Here is a 21,471-nt window from a genome sequence, read left to right on the forward strand (position 1 = left end):
TGAGGGGTGTGAGTGGTGAGTGGGTGAGGGGTGTGAGTGGTGAGGGGGGTGAGGGGGATGAGGGAAGCACTCAGCCAGGCAGCACGGAGGGGGTTATTTGTCTTTTTCCGTCACTGTGCCCCTGTCCTCTTGCGGAGGGTGCTGGCCCTCTCCAGGGTGGTCTCTGACTCCCAGACGGAGATTTGGGACCTTACGGGAGGGTCTCCTGGCAGCAGCGGGTACAGATTTTCCCTGCTCTCCATCACAGTATCCGAGTAAGGGCTGTCTCAGTAACATTGCCAGCTTTCTAGAGTGGGTGAGTGAATGTGGTGAACCGTTACAATGCAGTCTGATCGAGCTTCTCAGTGACCCAGGGAGGGTGAAGCAGACACATCGTGCCATGGACACAGCACCTTTTTCTTCAGTTTAACAATTCGGGTCTAGATCGTGTCGCGATGTTGGTGGAATTCTCTCCAGTGTTTGTGCCAAAAATGATACTGTTCTGGCCGCCTTGTTTCATGGAGACCCACCATGTTTCAGGCAGTCACTCAACAAACCAATGGTGTCTCTGTCTCCACCACCACCAAATACAGCTCAGAAAATCCCAGCCTAGGATTCAGAACTCTATCTATTTCATTGAGTATTGCTCCACTTCTCAGGCCTGTTGACCTGTCAATATAGCGTGGAGCTCAAAAGCCAACCTAAAAATACAGAATACCTTAGTTTGGCATCATCTACCAATAAAGAGAACTCTAATTTCTGTTTCTGGTGAGTTGAGTTAAGATCCTAATTAAAACAAAGAGGCCTGGTGTACTGCCATGGAATGCCCATCCTGTTTCACGTGGGAACTCTGGAACTCTTCTCAAGTTCTACATAACCCCAAGTGCAGGAAGGTCACCTGTGAGGAAGCCAAGCTCCAGGTTTCAGAATTTGAGCAACAATTGAGGAGGGGGGGGGGGTGCGATCCTCCTGTTCCGCCCCGCTAATTTTTTGGCAGGTCAGGTTGGGAGATGGGCTTGTGCGCCAATTCGCAGGATTTGCGCATGCGTTCCCGACGTATCTCCCACCGCCACAAATCCAGGTCAGGACCACGCAGGAAACCGGCGGGAAGACCAGGGAAGTAATTTAAATCCATTTTTGATGTGATTTAAATGTGATTATCGGGCCCAGGACTGAATTCTCCCGGCCCGATATCATCTCCCACCCCGCCAGTACAAATTCACTCCAGCGTGGTTTAGAATAGCTTCCCCGCTTTTGGGGAGCTAGCGGGAGACCCCAAAGGTTGGGCGTTGGAGGAGTGGTACCCTCCTGGGCATGGGCAGCCTGGCAGTGCCAGCCTTTGCACTGCCCACTGGGCATCGAGCAATGCCAAGGTGGCGCCGCCTGTTGGGGCAGGGCTTAGGGGTGGGTCCTGGTGGGGGTGGGGCCTAGGGGCAGGGCCTGTGGAGGTAGAGTGTCCCGTTGCCACTCTGCATTGGGATCCAGTCAGTGATGGAGGGAGGCCAGCGATCGGGGTGGGCTGGGAGGTACAGGGGGGGTGCGATCTGCCTCCCATTTGGAGGGTATTTGCCAGGTTGGGTAAGCGGGGTGGGGGGGGGGGGGGGCGGTCGTCTCTGCTGGGGTATAGTGGGGTTTGGAGATCAGAGCACTCTGGAATGGCAGGGTGGGGGTTGAGGCTGGTCGGGACATACTTGTGGAGGCTGCGATTGGGCTTTGGGGGATTTGGGGGAGCAGCAGCAGTGCGGGGGGGTCCCGGGCTGGCCAGCAAACCAGAGGCTTGACGGTTTGGGGCCACTGTGTATGCAGAGAGTTCCGGAACTGTCAGACTCCGGTGTGAATAGGTCCCACCAGCACCCCCAGGCTTTCAATGATATTCACAATTGTGACCTCTGCAGTGCACAAAATGTGGGAGATTCGAGTCTGAACTCCCGCTGAGAAAAACAATCACGATTTACACCAGTTTTCCCGCCAATTCAGCACTTAGAACTTTTGGGGGGAATCGCCCCCACGGTGTAGCTCTGCTGCATCCCCGGGGGCTGAGAGTGACATGGATAACATGTTTCTAGACATAGTCACCCCTAGTCTAAGGCAGAGAGAAATTGGGTGACTGCCAAGAGGCTAGTAGTGTAGGAATCCACGGGTACATCTGAAAACCAGTGGCCACAGTTGGAGAAACATCGAATTCTTGGAGGGTTTCGGGGTTGGGGAGTTTCCAGAGCGAGGGGGGGACAAGGCCATGGAGGGATTTGCCTGGGGCGCTTGGTGATCTTTGGCTTCTGATTGGCTGATAACTCAGAGTGGGTGGAACTTCCAACCCCAGAACTTCCTCTTCACCCCGGGGAAGGCCCATTGCTGTCTAGCTAAGTGCCTGATCCGCAATGAATTCAGTGGTCCTTTCTGACAAGAGGTGGTCTGGTGCTCTGGGCAGTCCTCCAGCCAGCAGGCGAGTTCTCTGTCCATTAAAAGCCTTCCAAAGGTTGCAGACTCAGCTAAGGAAGAGAGGGGCCGATGGAAGAGGGGGGATTTTAGTTTGAAATTCAAACCGGTTTGAAAATGGTAACCATTAAGTCAGTGAAATTGTTGCTCAAGTCAAAAGACAGAAAAATGAGCTCTCAGCCTCATATCTCCTTTCATGTTGAGTTTATTTGGAATTTTTACACAATAATTCCACAGTAACTTCATTAGTGTTAATGTAAGCCTTATTTGGTACTAATAAATGAACTTAAAAAAAGTCCTTCAACCCATTACCAATTAAAAATCTGTCTAACTCCTTCTTAAATTTACTCACTGTCCCAGCAACTACTGCACTTTGGGGTAATGAATTCCACAGATTCACAATCCTTTGGGAGAATAATTTCTTCTCAACTCTGTTTTAAATTTGTTCTGCCTTATCCTCAGACTGTGACCTCTCGTCCCAGAACATCCCACAAGAGAAAAAGCATCCGCTCCGTCTCTGCTTTATCCATATCTCAATTTTAATCCCTGCATTCTTCTAAATTCCAGAGAGTGTAGACCTAAACTGTTCAATCTCTCCTTGTCTCTGGAATCCATTCCCTCTGACTTCCCCACAACACTCTATCCCCACAACCCCTCCTATTTCTCATCTCCAGCTCACTCTTGGATAAGGCTAGCGTTAGTCTTCACAAGAACGTTGATAATACCCAGCTCAATCTCACAACCACCTTCTCGAATCCTCTACTGTCGCTAGACTATCAGACGCTAACTGACGTCCAGTACTAGCCAAACAGAAATTTCCTCCAGTTAAATATTGGGAAGACTAAAGCCACTGTTTACCATTCCCACTCCAAACTCTGTTCCTGAGTTACTCACGCCCAGCAACAGTCTGAGATTAAGCTGGTCTCTGCACAATTTTGGAGCGGAATTTTCCCAGAATTGCGGAGTGTTGGATTGGCTGTGAAAAGCTGTGTGAAACCCACTGGCTTCGCAACCGCCTTTTCCCGTCTGGTTTAACAACACTGGCGTTTCAGAGTGGGGGAGGTGAGAATCACACAGCCAGCTGGAGGGGCGGGATCTAAACTCACCAGCAACACCGGGACTCTGAGATTCAGGCACTGTTTTCAAAGGTGTTCCAACCTCAAAGTTACACATAACGTCCCCCTGCCCACTCCTCCCTCCCTCCCCCGCCCACCTCCACCCCACCCACCCCCACCAAGAAGATCAGGACTGACCCTTGGCGATCTGCTCACTTCCTCAGCAATCATCAAGGCACCCATCCCACCACAATGCCAACATTGGGGCAATGCCAACATTGGGGCCGCCCCCCACTTGCAGTCATTGGCATTCTCCCCTCCCCCTCCTTTCCCCCCCCCCCTCGCAATCATCAGGGGTCTTCCCTCCACCCCTCATAGTCATCAGGGGCCTCCCTTCTCCTCTCTCCCCCTTGTAGTCATTGGTGGGGGGGGTCTCCCTTCTCCTCCCATCCCGCCACACATAAGTGAAGCCACCCCCATAATTGGTTATGCCACCTTTGTGCAGCCAGGGGGCACTGCCCACCATGTCCCTCACTACCACCACCACCACCTCCCCCGGGGAAAGTTGGGGGGGGGTACCTCTAGACATCTCTGTACCCCAGGCATGGTCATCACGACTGGTTTCTGCTTTTGAAACTCAATAGTGATTCAAGCCAGTGTGATGTGCTGCTTCCTGGGGGAGGAGGATATTTTGTGGGTGGACACTGCAGTGTCAAGTCAGGTAATTATATTTAAAAATTATTTAAATTAATGGAAATTAGTTTCACACCTTCACTGGGCGTGAATTGGAATGAGGAAGATTTCAAACAGATCTTGCTGGAAAGAATCTCAGTTTGACCCCTGGGTGAGGGTTTGTACCCGTGGGGCAGCTCGATCACACCCTCGGTGTCACATTCGACCTCGAGATGAATGTCCGGCCTCTCTCTCACGCCGTCACCAAGGTTGCCAATTTCTCCGGCATCTCAGCTGCTGCTGAAAGCCTCCCCCCGGTCCTCATTCCCTCTAAACTCCACAAGGCCAACACACTCCTGGCTGCTCCCCCTGACCATAACCTTGAGGTCATCCAAACCCCAGCTGCCCTGACTTCACTCTCAGCAAGTCCCATTCCCGTGGCACCGAGCTGGCTCCCGACCCAGCTTTTAAATCTCTCCGTGGCCCCACCCTTCCCGACCTCTGGAATCTACTCCAGTCACACAACACGGCGAGATTCCGGCCTCTTGTTCATCCCCGATTATAACTGCTCCATCATTGGTAGCCATGTCGTCAGCAGTGTTCTTGATTTGATTTATTATTGTCACACGTATTAGCATACAGTGAAGAGTATTGTTTCTTGTGCGCTATACAGACAAAACATACCATTCACAGAGAAGGAAATGAGAGAGTGCAGAATGTAGTGTTACAGTCATAGCTAGGGTGTAGAGAAAGATCAACTTAATGCGAGGTAGGTCCATTCAAAAGTCTGACAGCAGCAGGGAAGAAGCCGTTCTTGAGTCACTTGGTACGTGTCCTCAGACTTTTGTATCTTTTTCCCAATGGAAGAAGGTGGAAGGGAGTATGTCCAGAATGTCCTTGAGTATGCTGGCTGTTTTTTGAGGCAGCAGGAAGTGTAGACAGAGTCGATGGATGGGTGGCTGGTTTGACCGATGGACTGCTCTTCATTCATGATAGTTCCTTGTGGTTTTGGGCAGACGGAGCCGTACCAAGCTGTGATACAACCAGAAAGAATGCTTTCTAAGGTACATCCGTAAAAGTTGGTGAGAGTCATAGCCAAATTTCCTTTTAGGGTTGGCCCCAGGCTTTAGAGCTCCTTCTCTGCCTCACTCTCCTCTTTACCACACTCCATCAAACCTTTAACCATCAGACTTCGCAGGGCCTCATGTGGCTGTGTGTGATGTTGTGTTTTATAATGCTCCTGTGAGACACTGTGGGATGTTTCATTATGTTAGAGATGCTATCTAAATGTAAATTGTTGTTGTTAGTTGCGGAATCATCTCTGTGAATCATTTTGCACCCTCTTCAGAGACTATGAGACACACTGGCCCTTCCTGCAGATAGATAGAACGTTCAGGAAAATATCCAGTGTTGGTAACCTAACGCACCAATCAAACCTAAAGGCTCACTTCGTGCATACTATGGCAAACTTGATTCTTTATATTTCTCGGAGCAGACTGTTACACAAGAAAATAAGACACGGGAGCAGAGTTAGGCCATTCGGCCCATCGAGTTTGCTCTGCCATTTGACCATGGCTGATATGCTCCTCATCCCCATTTTCCTGCCTTCTCCCCATAACCCATCAACCCATTAGCAACTAAAAATCTGTCTAACTCCTCCTTAAATGTACTCACTGTCCTGGCTTCCACCGCGCTTTGGGGTAGCGAATTCCACAAACTCACAACCCTTTGGGAGTAGTAGTTTCTCCTCAACTGTTTTAGATTCGCTACCCCTTATCCTAAGAATATGTCCTCTCGTTACCTGAGGGAGAACATAACATATAGGAGCAATAAAAATGTCACATTATAAACCCCACTTATTCAGTCAGCACTTTGAATCTAAAAATCAAGCTAAGGTTGGGTGTATTTCTAGAAGTTTCAGCCTAAGAACTGGCATCGCATAGAACTCCCCCCCGGCCAAACCTTCCATAACTAATAAAGAAGAGTGTTCAAAGAATAGCAACTGTACAGGGCACTGGTGAGACCGCAGCTGGAGTACTGTGTGCAGTTTTGGTCGCCGCACTTACGCAAGGATATTTTGGCCTTGGAGGGAGCGCAGAGGAGGTTCACTAGGCTGATACCGGAGATGAGGGGGTTGGACTATGAAGAGAGACTAAATAGACTGGGTCTGTACTCGTTGGAGTTTAGAAGGATGAGGGGGGATCTTATGGAGACGTATAAGATAATGAAAGGGATAGATAGGGTAGAGGTAGAGAGATTCTTCCCGATTAGAAAGGATAGCAGGATTAGAGGGCACAGCCTCAAGATAAAGGGGGGCAGTTTAGATCGGAGTTGAGGAGGAACTTCTTCACTCAAAGGGTGGTGAATCTCTGGAATTCTCTGCCCGTTGAAGTGGTGGAGGCTACCTCGCTAAATATATTTAAGTCACGGGTAGATAGGTTTCTGATAGACAAGGGAATTAAGAGTTATGGGGAGAAAATGGAACTGATCCACTTCAGATCAGCCATGATCTTATTGAATGGCGGGGCAGGCTCGAAGGGCTAGATGGCCTACTCCTGCTCCTATTTCTTATGTTCTTATGTAACATTTTCTGAAAAGGCTGTTGAATTTCTCCAGCTGTTGTCCACAGCTGTATCCAGATTAATGTTGAATTCTTGGAGAGTCCCAGGACAACGCTGGAGGGTTGATAACCTGACCAAGCGATGACGAAGGAGTGGATTGTTGCCACTAAGGTTAATTCTTGTGTTTTTTCTCCCTCACCTCCAGATCGGAAGTTTCTCATCACCAACGTTCGGATGAAGAATTGCGCCATTATCTTCTGCAACGATGGCTTTTGTGAGATGTTCGGCTACTCCCGGGTGGAGATCATGCAGAAACCCGGCACCTGCGATTTTCTCTCGGGACCAGCCACACCAGAGAGTGCGATGGCGCAGCTGGCACAGGCTCTCCTCGGATCGGAAGAGATGAAAGTCGAGTTGCTGTATTACAGGAAAGATGGTAAGAAGACTGTGGATCTCTGTGGATCTGTGACAAGGGTCAAATATGTCGAGGGCACATTCCCCTGGCTCGGTGCTAATGGTAGAATGGGGGATGTGCTGGGCCATGAGGTTACAGATTGTGATCGAGTACAATTTTGGTATTGCTGACAGCCCACAGCACCTCATGGATGCCCAGTGTTGAGTTGCTAAATCTTCAAAATCTATCCCATTTAGCACTGTGGTAGTGCCACACAACACTTGTGGGCTGAAGGGCCTGTTTGTGCTGTAGTGTTCTCTGTTCTAACAGGATGGAGGGTATCCTCAATGTGAAGATGGCACTTTGTCTCCGTAAGCACTGTGCGGTGATCACTCTTACTGATACTGTCTAGACAGAGGCATTTGCTACAGGTAGATTGATAAGGACAAAGTCAAGCAGGTTTTTCCCTCTTGTTGACTCTCTCACCACCAGGTCCAACCTTGCAGCTATTTCCTTCAGTATTTGGACAGGCTCAGTGTGTTCTCAGTGCTACCGAGCTACTCTTGGTGATGAAGATTGAAGTCCCCCACTCAGATTACATTTTGTATTCCTGCCATCCTTGGTGTTTCTTCTAATTGGTGCACAGCTTGAACGAGTACTGATTCGTAGAGTACAGCAACACTTCACCAGACTTGTTCTGGGGATGCCCGGACTGTCTTATGAAGAGAGACTGGGGGAAGTGAGCCTATATGTTCGAAAATTTCAAAGGATGAGAGATAATCTCATTGAAACCTATAAAATACTTGAAGGAAAAGACAGAGTAGACGCAGGTAAGATGTTTCCCTTGGTTGGCAACTCTTGAACCAGGGGCCACAATTTCAAATTAACAGGGATGACACTTAAGACTGAGAGGAGGAGAAATTTATTCACAGAGGGTTGTGAATCGTTGTAATTCTCCCTGGGGGCTTTGGAACCTCAGTCATTGAAATTATTTTGATTTGATTTGATTTATCATTGTCACATGTATTAGGATACAGTGAAAAGTATTGTTTCTGGAGCGCTATACAGGCAAAGCATACCATTCACAGAGAAGGAAAGGAGAGGGTGCAGAATGTAGTGTTATAGTCATAGCTAGGGTGTAGAGAAAGATCAACTTAATACGAGGTGGACCCATTCAAAAGTCTATTGGCAGCAGGGAAGAAGCTATGTAGAGATTGATAGATTTCTGATTAACGTAATGTAAAGGGTTAAGAGGATTGTGTGTGTTGAAGTGTCTGATCAAACATGATCATGTCGAAGGATAGAGCAGGATCGATGGGTTGAATGGTCTACTTTTGTTCCTATGTTTCTACCAGCTGAGAGGAGTGGGAGTGCGGAAGGTGGTAACCCAACAGCACGATTCTTTTGCCCATATTTGACCTGAGGCAATGTTGAAGAACACCAGGGCCATTCATACAAAATAGAAGCAGTAGCTATTCGCTATTCGGCCAAATAATTCATTTTGATCGTGACTGATTGTCAAATTCAAAATCCTGATTGTCCCCTCCCCCCCCCAATATCTCCTGATCCCTTTAACCCCAAGAACTAGATCTAATTTCTTCTTGAAATCAGACAACATTTTGGCCTCAACTACATTCTGTGGGAGTGAATTCCACATATTCACCACCCTCTGGGTGAAGATATTTCTCCTCACCTCAGTTCGAAATGTTTTACCCCTTATCCTCAAACCATGACCCCCTAGTTCTGGGCTCCCCCCACCATCAGGAACATTCTTTCTGAGTCTACTCTGTCTAACCCTGTTAGAATTTTCTGCAAGTTTCATAAGTTTCTATGAACCAGGTGTCCCTGGAGAGGGAACATGCGGTGTCCACGGGCACTCTTGACGCCTTCTGTGCCCGCTGGGCACCGCAGGGGCTGAGGTGCGTTATAGACCCCAACAATCACATTTTGATTTGATGTGTCTTAAGTTTCCTTTGTACTTTTGTTTTTGTTCGGGCTGTTCCCCTTCCTTTTACTTTGTCCTAATGTAATTTGAGTTTGTCTACTTGGTTTGACCCAAAAGATACTCCTCCCCCACCCTTCTAAACTCCAATGAATGTAATCCTATCCTTTCCCCAGTTTCCTAGCACAGTGCCACCTCATTGCTGGGATATGCAAGGATGGTGATAGTGGGGCCTGGGACGTTATTTATAAGGTACGATTCTGCGACTGTGACTAAGGCTGTCGCTTAATTAGTCTGTGGGACAACTCTCCCAATTGTGGCTGGTGTTAACGAGGAGATCTTTGACACAACCTGTCCAGGTGACACTGCAGGGCCATTTCTAGTGCTCAATGCTCAATCTATCCGTTTTTACTCTTATTGAACTTCTCCGTAGCAAACTGCTACAACTGCAAGGCTTTCTTGGCCATTTCAGAGGGCAGTCAAGAGTTGCCGTGGGCCTGGAGTCACGTGTAGGCCAGACTAGGTAAGGACAACAGATTTCCTTTCTGGAAGGACTTTTAGTGAGCCAGATGAGACTTTGTGACAATCCAGTTGTTTCATGGTCATCAGTAATCAATTGAAGTTAATCTCCTCCAGCAGCTATGGGGGGGGTGGATTTGAACCCATGTCGCCGATTGTTTTGGATCAGCCTTCTGTAACATTCCCACTGTGCCACCATGTGGAGTTGAATAATACTGTAAGATTTTGTTTTGCTCATTAGCATCTAGGATTTAAGTGAGAAACTGAACATGGATCCCATAAAAATAGTATTTGTGAACGATATAAATAATTGTGTGTTTTCAGTTAATTATACCCTTTCCTCATGCCTTGTTTACCTCAAAGTTTGCAATGCTCCAACGAAACCTCAATCTTATTGCAAACTTCCTCCAAACTGACCCAGGGTTTTTGCAGCCTACTTTCCTCACTAAAAATAAATCCCAGAACAATTCAACCGTTGAAATTCACAATAAAAGCTGACACTAGTGATCCCCTCGCTCTCTTCAGTTGCAAAGTAATTGCATCGTGTTGTGTGTTAGATACTGTAAGCCGGTGGCGCAGTGGTTAGCACTGCTGCCTTACAGCTCCAGGGACCCAGGTTCGATTCCCGTCTTGGGTCACTGAACGTGTGGACTTTGCACGCTCTCCCTGTGCTTGCGTGAGTTTCCTCCCACAACCTGAAAGACGTTCTGGGTTAGGTGCGTTGGCCCTGCTAAATTCTCCCTCAGTGGACCCAAACTGGAGCACAGCGAATAGGGGATTTTCACAGTAACTTCATTGCAGTGTTAATGTAAGCCTTACTTGTGACTAATAAATAAACTTTTAAGTGGGAGCAATGCACAGGAGAGCTGTCAGTGTCACTAATTGGTTTTAAATTTCCCTGCCTCTTCATCCTGATTCTTCGCAAAGTCATTTCCCGTCACGATAATGCACTTGAAGTCCTCAAAGTTCAATATTTATAAATGAAACAAAAAATGCTGGAAAATCTCAGCAGATCTGACAGCATCTGGAGAGAGAATAGAGCCAACGCTCCGAGTCTGGATTAACCCTTTCTGAGAAAAGGGCTAAAAGTGGCCATTAGACGATCGGAATGTGTGAATGGCAGAAGTGCAGATTGTTGAGGGACTGCCTGAGGAATGTGGCAGTTGCCCTAAAGGGGAATTAAGGATGGGGGTTGGGGACGTGGTTTGGAGACGAGATGGAGAGTGAGAATGGAGAAGTGGAAAAATGGAAGAATTTTAGCTTTTATTGGTAGAGGGATTGAATTTCGGAGCCGTGAGGTCATGTCGCAACTGTACAAAACTCTGGTGCAGCCGCACTTGGAGTATTGCATACAGTTCTGGTCACTGCATTGTAAGAAGGGTGTGGAGGCATTGGAAAGGGTGCAGAGGAGGTTTACCAGGATGTTGCCTGGTATGGTGGGAAGGTCTTATGAGGAAAGGCTGAGGGACTTGAGGTTATTTTCGTTAGAGAGAAGAAGGTTAAGAGGTGACCTATTTGAGGCATACAAGATGACCAGAGGGTTAGATAGGGTGGACAGTGAGAGCCTTTTTCCTCGGATGGTGATGGCTAACACGAGGGGACATAGCTTCAAATTAAGGGGTTGTAATTATAGGATGGATGTCAGAGGGAGGTTCTTTACTCAGAGGGTAGTAAGGGTGTGGAATGCCCTGCCTGCAGCAGTTATGGACTCGCCAACTTTAAGGGCGTTCAAATGGTCAGTCGATAGGCATATGGATAACATTGGTTCCACTGGTCAGCGCAACATCGAGGGCTGGAGGGCCTGTACTGCGCTGTAATGTTCTATGTATGAATGAAAAGTGATAAAAATGAATAAGACGAAAAGGAGAATTTTTTTTTAAATGGAAATGGGGTGAAGGTGGAGGGGAGAGTTGAAGTTGTTGAACTCAGTGTTCAGTCCGAAGGCTGTAAAGTGCCCAATCGGAAGGTGTGGTGCTGTTCCTCCCGTTTGCGTTGGGGTTCGCTAGAGCACTGCAAAAGGACAGGAATGTGGGCAGGAGAGCAGGGTGGTGTGTTGAAGTGGCTCACCTGACGAAGAGGGAGTCCCCTCGAAAGCTTGTGCGTTTACTATCAAATAAATAGGTTGGACTAAAACCTGGTGTTGTCAGACTTTTTACTGTGTTTACCCCAGTCCAACGCCGGCACATCCACATCAAGTGGCAAGTGACAGGAAGGTCAGGGCCCTGCTTGCAGACAGATCAAAGGTGTTCAGCAAAGTGGTCACCCAGTCTGCGTTTGGTCTCTCCGATGTTCGGTCGGCCGCATTGGGAGCAGTGAATGCAATAGACCAGATTGAAGGAGGTGCACGCAAAACACTGCCTCACCTGAAAGGGGTGTCTCGGACCTGGGACGGTGAACAGGGAGGAGGTAAAGGGACAGGGGTTGCTCCTTCTGCGATTGCATGGGAAGGTGCCGTGGGCAGGAGGAGAGTGAGGTGTTGGGTGTGATGGAGGAGTGGACCAGGACATCCCGGAGAGAGCGGTCCCTGTGGAATGCTGACAGGGGGGAGGTGAGGGAAAGATGTGGGTAGTGGAACCATGTCGGAGTTGGCGGAGGATGATCCTTTGAATGCGGAGGCTGGTGGGGTGAAAAGTGAGGACAAGGGGGGGGCCTATCCCGGTTCTGGGAGGGGGGGGAGTCTGAGAGCAGTAGCGTGGGAGATGGGTGGGACACGGTTGAGAGCCCTGGCACCCACCGTGGGTGGAGAACCAGATCAGCCATAATCTTACTGAAGGGTGGAGCAGGCTTGAGGGGCTGAGTGGCCTCCTCCTGCCTGGAATTCAGATGTTGATGTGTTTTTGAGTAAGGAGGAAGACATATAGGCAGGGCTATTTTGGAAAGCGGCAGCATCAGAACAGATGCAGTGAAGGCCGCATCTCTCCACAGAGCTGTTGGGATTTTCCAGCATTTTTATTTGCGATTCCAGTATTTGCAGTATTTAGCCTTTATCGATTTGAATATTTTTAAGCGCTCTGTCGTGGCATTCAGTCACCCTGGTGCAGTAAGATTCTCTCGATGCTATTCCAGTTACACAATAGGGTTTGCAAGAGCCTCGCTTTTCATTTTCCCCCAGTTTGTACTTTCCAATTCTCTGACACCACCTCGGTGCGCAGGTCCGTGGGTGGCACAGTGGGTTAGCACTGCTGCTTCACACCTCCAGGGTCCTGGGTTCGATTCCCGGCTCGGGTCACTGTCTGTGTGGAGTTTGCACATTCTCCTCGTGTCTGCGTGGGTTTCCTCCGGTTTCCTCCCGCAGTCCAAAGATGTGCAGGTTAGGTTGATTGGCCATGCTAAGAAATTGCCCCTTGGTACATCCAGGGATGTGTAGGTTAGAGGGATTAGTGGGTATGATATGTAGGGATATGGGGGTAGGGCCTGCGTTCGGTGCAGACTCAATGGGCCAAAGGGCCTCTTTCTGCACTGTAGGTTCTATGATCTATGAGGTTGGCAACTCAGTAGGTGAGACTTAGAATAGAACTTAGACTCTCTACAGTGCAGAAAGAAGCCCTTCGGCCCATCGAGTCTGTACTGACCACAATCCCACCCAGGCCCTACCTCCATATCCCTACATATTTTACCCACTAATCCCTCTAACCTACACATCCCTGGACACTAAGGGGCAATTTCTTAGCATGGCCAATCAACCTAACCCGCACATCTTTGGACTGTGGGAGGAAACCAGAGCACCCGGAGGAAACCCACACAGACACGAGGAGAATGTGCAAACTCCACATAGACAGTGACCCGAGCTGGGAATCGAACCCAGGACCCTGGAGCTGTGAAGCAGCAGTGCTAACCCACTGTGCTACCGTGCTGTCCTTGACCTTGACTTTGTCCAAAAGTTAATGGAAAGGAGACCTGCGGGCTCACCATTACCCATTTTACACTATCGCACAAAGTTATCCTGATTTCTGATAAATTAGAGGGCACTGTTGTCTACTCGAGTTGGGGCCCAAATCGAGTAACTGGCTATTTTAAGGGCCTTTTCCCCTCCAACTCTCAATTTATCGGCTGGCGGGCGCAGGTCAGAGCAGGACGGATAAATCTCCATCCCGGGAGGGAAGGTAGGGAGGGGGGTTTGAAGGGTGTGCCTCAATTTAAAGGCTCTTTCGGATTTGGGGCACCTCCCCTCTGGGACTGGGGAGCTCTGGCCTTCCCTCCACGCACTTGAATATTTTTAAAGCAGACTTAGATAGATTCCTAATTAAAAAGAGTGAGTGGTTACTGGGGACAGACAGGAATGTGGGCTTGAGGTTCACAACCAGATCAACCATGATCTTACTGAATGGTGGGGCATGCTTGAGGGGCTGAGTGGTCTCCTCCTGCCCAGAATGATGTGTTTTTATGCTTCAACTATGACCAGTGACCAAAATCACAGAAACCGAACCAACAACACAAAGCTAAAAGAATCATTTTGAGCAGCAATGTTTTACTGAGCAAGTGAAACTTTGAATCCAGGTTTATCGAATCACTTCGCTCTGGGGACAATATTTGCATATTTCTCATTCTCCAAGAGTTGATAAACAGATTTTAGAAAAATTGTTTTGGCAAAACAATTAACTGAGCTTAAACTGAAAAGCAATGTCACAGCAATAAGCTGCTGAGTTAGGCAGTAAAGGTGTTGTGGGGAGTGTGAGTGAGTGTGTGTGTGGGGAGTGTGAGTGAGTGTGTGTGTGTGGGGAGTGTGAGTGAGTGTGTGTGTGGGGAGTGTGAGTGAGTGCGTGTGTGGGGAGTGTGAGTGAGTGTGTGTGTGGGGAGTGTGAGTGAGTGTGTGTGTGGGGAGTGTGAGTGTGTGTGTGTGTGGGGAGTGTGAGTGTGTGTGTGTGTGGGGAGTGTGAGTGAGTGTGTGTGTGGGGAGTGTGAGTGAGTGTGTGTGTGGGGAGTGTGAGTGAGTGTGTGTGTGGGGAGTGAGTGAGTGTGTGTGTGGGGAGTGTGAGTGTGTGTGTGGGGAGTGTGAGTGAGTGTGTGTGTGGGGAGTGTGAGTGTGTGTGTGTGTGGGGAGTGTGAGTGAGTGTGTGTGTGGGGAGTGTGAGTGAGTGTGTGTGTGTGAGAGTGTGTGTGTGTGGGGAGTGTGAGTGAGTGTGTGTGTGTGGGGAGTGTGAGTGAGTGTGTGTGTGGGGAGTGTGAGTGAGTGTGTGTGTGGGGAGTGTGAGTGAGTGTGTGTGTGGGGAGTGTGAGAGTGTGTGTGTGTGGGGAGTGTGAGTGAGTGTGTGTGTGGGGAGTGTGTGTGAGTGTGTGTGTGGGGAGTGTGAGTGAGTGTGTGTGTGGGGAGTGTGTGAGAGTGTGTGTGTGGGGAGTGTGAGTGAGTGTGTGTGTGGGGAGTGTGAGTGAGTGTGTGTGTGGGGAGTGTGTGTGAGTGTGTGTGTGGGGAGTGTGAGTGTGTGTGTGTGGGGGGTGTGAGAGTGTGTGTGTGGGGAGTGTGTGTGAGTGTGTGGGGAGTGTGAGTGAGTGTGTGTGTGGGGAGTGTGAGTGAGTGTGTGTGTGGGGAGTGTGAGTGAGTGTGTGTGTGGGGAGTGTGAGTGAGTGTGTGTGTGGGGAGTCTGAGTGTGTGTGTGTGGGAAGTGTGAGTGTGTGTGTGTGGGGAGTGTGAGAGTGTGTGTGTGGGGAGTGTGAGTGAGTGTGTGTGTGGGGAGTGTGAGAGTGTGTGTGTGGGGAGTGTGAGAGTGTGTGTGTGGGGAGTGTGAGTGAGTGTGTGTGTGGGGAGTGTGAGAGTGTGTGTGTGGGGAGTGTGAGTGAGTGTGTGTGTGGGGAGTGTGAGAGTGTGTGTGTGGGGAGTGTGAGAGTGTGTGTGTGGGGAGTGTGAGTGAGTGTGTGTGTGGGAGTGTGAGTGAGTGTGTGTGTGGGGAGTGTGAGTGAGTGTGTGTGTGGGGGAGTGTGGGTGAGTGCGTGTGTGGGGAGTGTGAGAGTGTGTGTGTGGGGAGTGTGAGAGTGTGTGCGTGGGGAGTGTGAGTGAGTGTGTGTGTGGGGAGTGTGAGTGAGTGTGTGTGTGTGGAGTGTGAGTGTGTGTGTGTGGGGAGTGTGAGAGTGTGTGTGTGGGGAGTGTGAGTGAGTGTGTGTGGGGAGTGTGAGTGAGTGTGTGTGTGGGGAGTGTGGGTGAGTGCGTGTGTGGGGAGTGTGAGTGAGTGTGTGTGTGGGGAGTGTGAGTGTGTGTGTCTGGGGGAGTGTGAGAGTGTGTGTGTGGGGAGTGTGAGAGTGTGTGTGTGGGGAGTGTGAGTGAGTGTGTGTGTGGGGAGTGTGAGTGAGTGTGTGTGTGGGGAGTGTGAGTGTGTGTGTGTGGGGAGTGTGAGAGTGTGTGTGTGGGGAGTGTGAGTGAGTGTGTGTGTGGGGAGTGTGAGTGAGTGTGTGTGTGGGGAGTGTGAGTGTGTGTGTCTGGGGGAGTGTGAGTGAGTGTGTGGGGAGTGTGAGTGAGTGTGTGTGTGTGGGGAGTGTGAGTGAGTGTGTGTGTGTGGGAGTGTGTGTGAGTGTGTGGGGAGTGTGAGTGAGTGTGTGTGTGGGGAGTGTGAGTGAGTGTGTGTGGGGAGTGTGAGTGAGTGTGTGTGTGGGGAGTGTGAGTGAGTGTGTGTGTGGGGAGTGTGAGTGAGTGTGTGTGTGGGGAGTCTGAGTGTGTGTGTGTGGGGAGTGTGACAGTGTGTGTGGGGGGAGTGTGAGAGTGTGTGTGTGGGGAGTGTGAGTGAGTGTGTGTGTGGGGAATGTGAGTGAGTGTGTGTGTGGGGAGTGTGAGTGTGTGTGTGGGGAGTGTGAGAGTGTGTGTGTGTGGGGAGTGTGAGTGAGTGTGTGTGTGGGGAGTGTGAGTGAGTGTGGGGAGTGTGAGTGTGTGTGGGGAGTGTGAGAGTGTGTGTGTGTGGGGAGTGTGAGTGAGTGTGGGGAGTGTGAGTGTGTGTGGGGAGTGTGAGAGTGTGTGTGTGTGGGGAGTGTGAGTGAGTGTGGGGAGTGTGAGTGTGTGTGGGGAGTGTGAGAGTGTGTGTGTGTGGGGAGTGTGAGAGTGTGTGTGTGTGGGGAGTGTGAGTGAGTGTGTGTGTGGGGAGTGTGAGTGAGTGTGGGGAGTGTGAGTGTGTGTGGGGAGTGTGAGAGTGTGTGTGTGTGGGGAGTGTGAGTGAGTGTGTGTGTGGGGAGTGTGAGTGAGTGTGGGGAGTGTGAGTGTGTGTGGGGAGTGTGAGAGTGTGTGTGTGTGGGGAGTGTGAGAGTGTGTGTGTGTGGGGAGTGTGAGTGAGTGTGTGTGTGGGGAGTGTGAGTGAGTGTGGGGAGTGTGAGAGTGTGTGTGTGTGGGGAGTGTGAGTGAGTGTGTGTGTGTGGGGAGTGTGAGTGGGTGTGTGTGGGGAGTGTGAGTGGGTGTGTGTGTGGGGAGTGTGAGTGTGTGTGTGCGGGGAGTGTGAGTGAGTGTGTGTGTGGGGAGTGTGAGTGAGTGGTGTGTGGGGAGTGTGAGTGAGTGTGTGTGTGGGGAGTGTGAGTGTGTGTGGGGAGTGTGAGTGAGTGTGGGGAGTGTGAGTGAGTGTGGGGAGTGTGAGTGTGTGTGGGGAGTGTGAGAGTGTGTGTGTGTGGGGAGTGTGAGTGAGTGTGTGTGTGGGGAGTGTGAGTGAGTGTGTGTGTGGGGAGTGTGAGGTGTGTGTGTGTGGGGAGTGTGAGTGTGTGTGTGTGTGGGGAGTGTGAGTGGGTGTGTGTGTGGGGAGTGTGAGTGTGTGTGTGTGTGGGGAGTTTGAGTGTGTGTGTGTGTGGGGAGTTTGAGTGGGTGTGTGTGTGGGGAGTGTGAGTGTGTGTGGGGAGTGTGAGTGAGTGTGTGTGTGGGGAGTGTGAGTGAGTGTGTGTGTGGGGAGTGTGAGTGAGTGTGTGTGTGGGGAGTGTGAGTGTGTGTGTGTGTGGGGAGTGTGAGTGTGTGTGTGGGGAGTGTGAGTGTGTGTGGGGATTGTGAGTGAGTGTGTGTGTGGGGAGTGTGAGTGAGTGTGTGTCGGGAGTGTGAGAGTGTGTGTGGGGAGTGTGAGAGTGTGTGTGTGTGGGGAGTGTGAGTGAGTGTGTGTGTGGGGAGTGTGAGTGAGTGTGTGTGTGGGGAGTGTGAGTGAGTGTGTGTGTGGGGTGTGTGAGTGAGTGTGTGTGTGGGGAGTGTGAGTGAGTGTGTGTCGGGAGTGTGAGAGTGTGTGTGTGGGGAGTGTGAGAGTGTGTGTGTGGGGAGTGTGAGTGAGTGCGTGTGTGGGGAGTGTGAGTGAGTGCGTGTGTGGGGAGTGTGAGTGTGGGTGTGGGGAGTGTGAGTGAGTGTGTGTGTGGGGAGTGTGAGTGAGTGTGTGGGGAGTGTGGGTGAGTGCGTGTGTGGGGAGTGTGAGAGTGTGTGTGTGTGGGGAGTGTGAGAGTGTGTGTGTGGGGAGTGTGAGTGAGTGTGTGTGTGGGGAGTGTGAGTGAGTGTGTGTGTGGGGAGTGTGAGTGTGTGTGTGTGGGGAGTGTGAGAGTGTGTGTGTGGGGAGTGTGAGTGAGTGTGTGTGGGGAGTGTGAGTGAGTGTGTGTGTGGGGAGTGTGAGAGTGCGTGTGTGGGGAGTGTGAGAGTGTGTGTGTGGGGAGTGTGAGAGTGTGTGTGTGGCGAGTGTGAGTGAGTGTGTGTGTGGGGAGTGTGAGTGAGTGTATGTGTGGGGAGTGTGAGTGTGTGTGTGTGTGGGGAGTGTGAGTGAGTGTGTGTGTGGGGAGTGTGAGAGTGTGTGTGTGTGGGGAGTGTGAGAGTGTGTGTGTGGGGAGTGTGAGTGAGTGTGTGTGTGGGGAGTGTGAGTGAGTGTGTGTGTGGGGAGTGTGAGTGTGTGTGTGTGGGGGGAGTGTGAGTGAGTGTGTGGGGAGTGTGAGTGAGTGTGTGTGTGTGGGGAGTGTGAGTGAGTGTGTGTGTGTGGGGAGTGTGTGTGAGTGTGTGGGGAGTGTGAGTGAGTGTGTGTGTGGGGAGTGTGAGTGAGTGTGTGTGTGGGGAGTGTGAGTGAGTGTGTGTGTGGGGAGTGTGAGTGAGTGTGTGTGTGGGGAGTGTGAGTGAGTGTGTGTGTGGGGACTCTGATTGTGTGTGTGTGGGGAGTGTGAGAGTGTGTGAGTGTGGGGAGTGTGAGTGAGTGTGTGTGTGGGGAGTGTGAGAGTGTGTGTGTGGGGAGTGTGAGAGTGTGTGTGTGGGGAGTGTGAGTGAGTGTGTGTGTGGGGAGTGTGAGTGAGTGTGTGTGTGGGGAGTGTGAGTGTGTGTGTGTGGGGAGTGTGAGAGTGTGTGTGTGTGGGGAGTGTGAGTGAGTGTGTGTGTGGGGAGTGTGAGTGTGTGTGTGTGTGGGGAGTGTGAGTGAGTGTGTGTGTGGGGAGTGTGAGTGAGTGTGGGGAGTGTGAGTGTGTGTGGGGAGTGTGAGAGTGTGTGTGTGTGGGGAGTGTGAGTGAGTGTGGGGAGTGTGAGTGTGTGTGGGGAGTGTGAGAGTGTGTGTGTGTGGGGAGTGTGAGAGTGTGTGTGTGTGGGGAGTGTGAGTGAGTGTGGGGAGTGTGAGTGTGTGTGGGGAGTGTGAGAGTGTGTGTGTGTGGGGAGTGTGAGTGAGTGTGTGTGTGGGGAGTGTGAGTGAGTGTGGGGAGTGTGAGTGTGTGTGGGGAGTGTGAGAGTGTGTGTGTGTGGGGAGTGTGAGAGTGTGTGTGTGTGGGGAGTGTGAGTGAGTGTGTGTGTGGGGAGTGTGAGTGAGTGTGGGGAGTGTGAGTGTGTGTGGGGAGTGTGAGAGTGTGTGTGTTTGGGGAGTGTGAGTGAGTGTGTGTGTGTGGGGAGTGTGAGTGGGTGTGGGGAGCGTGAGTGAGTGTGGGGAGTGTGAGTGTGTGTGGGAGTGTGAGAGTGTGTGTGTGTGGGGAGTGTGAGTGGGTGTGTGTGTGGGAGTGTGAGTGTGTGTGTGTGTGGGGAGTGTGAGTGTGTGTGTGTGTGGGGAGTGTGAGTGGGTGTGTGTGTGGGGAGTGTGAGTGTGTGTGTGTGTGGGGAGTGTGAGTGTGTGTGTGTGTGGGGAGTGTGAGTGGGTGTGTGTGTGGGGAGTGTGAGTGTGTGTGTGTGTGGGGAGTGTGAGTGGGTGTGTGTGTGGGGAGTGTGAGTGTGTGTGTGGGGAGTGTGAGTGAGTGTGTGTGTGGGGAGTGTGAGTGTGTGTGTGGGGAGTGTGAGTGAATGTGTGTGGGGGGAGTGTGAGTGTGTGTGTGTGTGGGGAGTGTGAGTGAGTGTGTGTGTGGGGAGTGTGAGTGTGTGTGTGTGTGGGGAGTGTGAGTGAGTGTGTGTGTGGGGAGTGTGAGTGAGTGTGTGTGTGGGGAGTGTGAGTGAGTGTGTGTGTGGGGAGTGTGAGTGAGTGTGTGTGTGGGGAGTGTGAGTGAGTGTGTGTGGGGAGTGTGAGTGAGTGTGTGTGTGGGGAGTGTGAGTGTGTGTGTGTGTGGGGAGTGTGAGTGAGTGTGTGTGTGTGGGGAGTGTGTTGAGTGTGTGGGGAGTGTGAGTGAGTGAGTGTGTGTGGAGTGTGAGAGTGTGTGTGTGGGGAGTGTGAGAGTGTGTGTGTGTGGGGAGTGTGAGTGAGTGTGTGTGTGGGGAGTGTGAGTGTGTGGTTGGGGAGTGTGAGTGAGTGTGTGTCGGGAGTGTGAGTGTGTGTGTGGGGAGTGTGAGAGTGTGTGTGTGTGGGGAGTGTGAGTGAGTGCGTGTGTGGGGAGTGTGAGTGAGTGCGTGTGTGGGGAGTGTGAGTGTGGGTGTGGGGAGTGTGAGTGAGTGTGTGTGTGGGGAGTGTGAGTGAGTGTGTGTGTGGGGAGTGTGAGTGAGTGTGTGTGTGGGAGTGTGAGTGTGTGTGTGGGGAGTGTGAGTGAGTGTGTGTGTGGGGAGTGTGAGTGAGTGTGTGTGTGGGGAGTGTGAGTGTGTGCGTGTGTGGGGAGTGTGAGTGTGGGTGTGTGTGTGGGGAGTGTGAGTGTGTGTGTGTGTGTGGGAGTGTGAGTGTGAGTGTGTGTGTGGGGAGTGTGAGTGTGTGTGTGTGTGGGGAGTGTGAGTGTGGGTGTTGGGGAGTGTGAGTGTGTGTGTGTGTGGGGAGTGTGAGTGTGTGCGTGTGTGGGGAGTGTGAGTGTGTGTGTGTGTGGGGAGTGTGAGTGTGTGTGTGTGTGGGGAGTGTGAGTGTGTGCGTGTGTGGGGAGTGTGAGTGTGGGTGTGGGGAGTGTGAGTGTGTGCGTGTGTGGGGAGTGTGAGTGTGTGTGTGTGTGGGGAGTGTGAGTGTGTGTGTGTGTGGGGAGTGTGAGTGTGTGCGTGTGTGGGGAGTGTGAGTGTGGGGTGAGTGTGTGTGTGTGTGGGAGTGTGAGTGTGTGCTGTGTGGGGAGTGTGAGTGTGGGTGTGTGTGTGGGGAGTGTGAGTGTGTGTGTGTGTGGGGAGTGTGAGTGTGTGTGTGGTGGGGTGTGTGGGGAGTGTGAGTGGGTGTGTGTGTGGGGAGTGTGAGTGTGTGTGTGGGGAGTGTGAGTGTGTGTGTGTGTGGGGAGTGTGAGTGTGTGTGTGTGGGGAGTGTGAGTGAGTGTGTGTGTTTGGGGAGTGTGAGTGAGGTGTGTGTGTGGGGAGTGTGAGTGAGTGTGTGTGTTTGGGGAGTGTGAGTGGGTGTGTGTGTGGGGAGTGTGAGTGAGTGTGTGTGTGGGGAGTGTGAGTGGGTGTGTGTGTGGGGAGTGTGAGTGTGTGTGTGGGAGTGTGAGTGAGTGTGTGTGTTTGGGGAGTGTGAGTGGGTGTGTGTGTGGGGAGTGTGAGTGAGTGTGTGTGTTTGGGGAGTGTGAGTGGTAGTGGAGTGGGTGTGTGTGTGGGGAGTGTGAGTGAGTGTGTGTGTTTGGGGAGTGTGAGTGAGGTGGTGTGTGTGTGGGGAGTGTGGAGTGGGTGTGTGGGGAGTGTGAGTGAGTGTGTGTGTTTGGGGAGTG

At 51.2% G+C, this 21,471-nt stretch overlaps 1 protein-coding gene across 1 annotated transcript in view; it reads left to right on the top strand.

Annotated features, from left to right (window-relative positions):
* LOC145358997 (voltage-gated inwardly rectifying potassium channel KCNH6-like) overlaps positions 1-21,471 on the top strand; it is a 114,709-nt gene that overhangs the window by 43,016 nt on the left and 50,222 nt on the right. The window contains exon 2 of the mRNA XM_080213355.1: positions 6,909-7,139. Coding sequence (XP_080069481.1) covers positions 6,909-7,139 — 231 coding nt within the window. The remainder of the gene's footprint in view (positions 1-6,908; positions 7,140-21,471) is intronic.

Source organism: Carcharhinus amblyrhynchos, chromosome 27, assembly GCF_965287045.1.
Source record: "Carcharhinus amblyrhynchos chromosome 27, sCarAmb.v2.hapA, whole genome shotgun sequence".
NCBI lineage: Eukaryota > Metazoa > Chordata > Chondrichthyes > Carcharhiniformes > Carcharhinidae > Carcharhinus > Carcharhinus amblyrhynchos.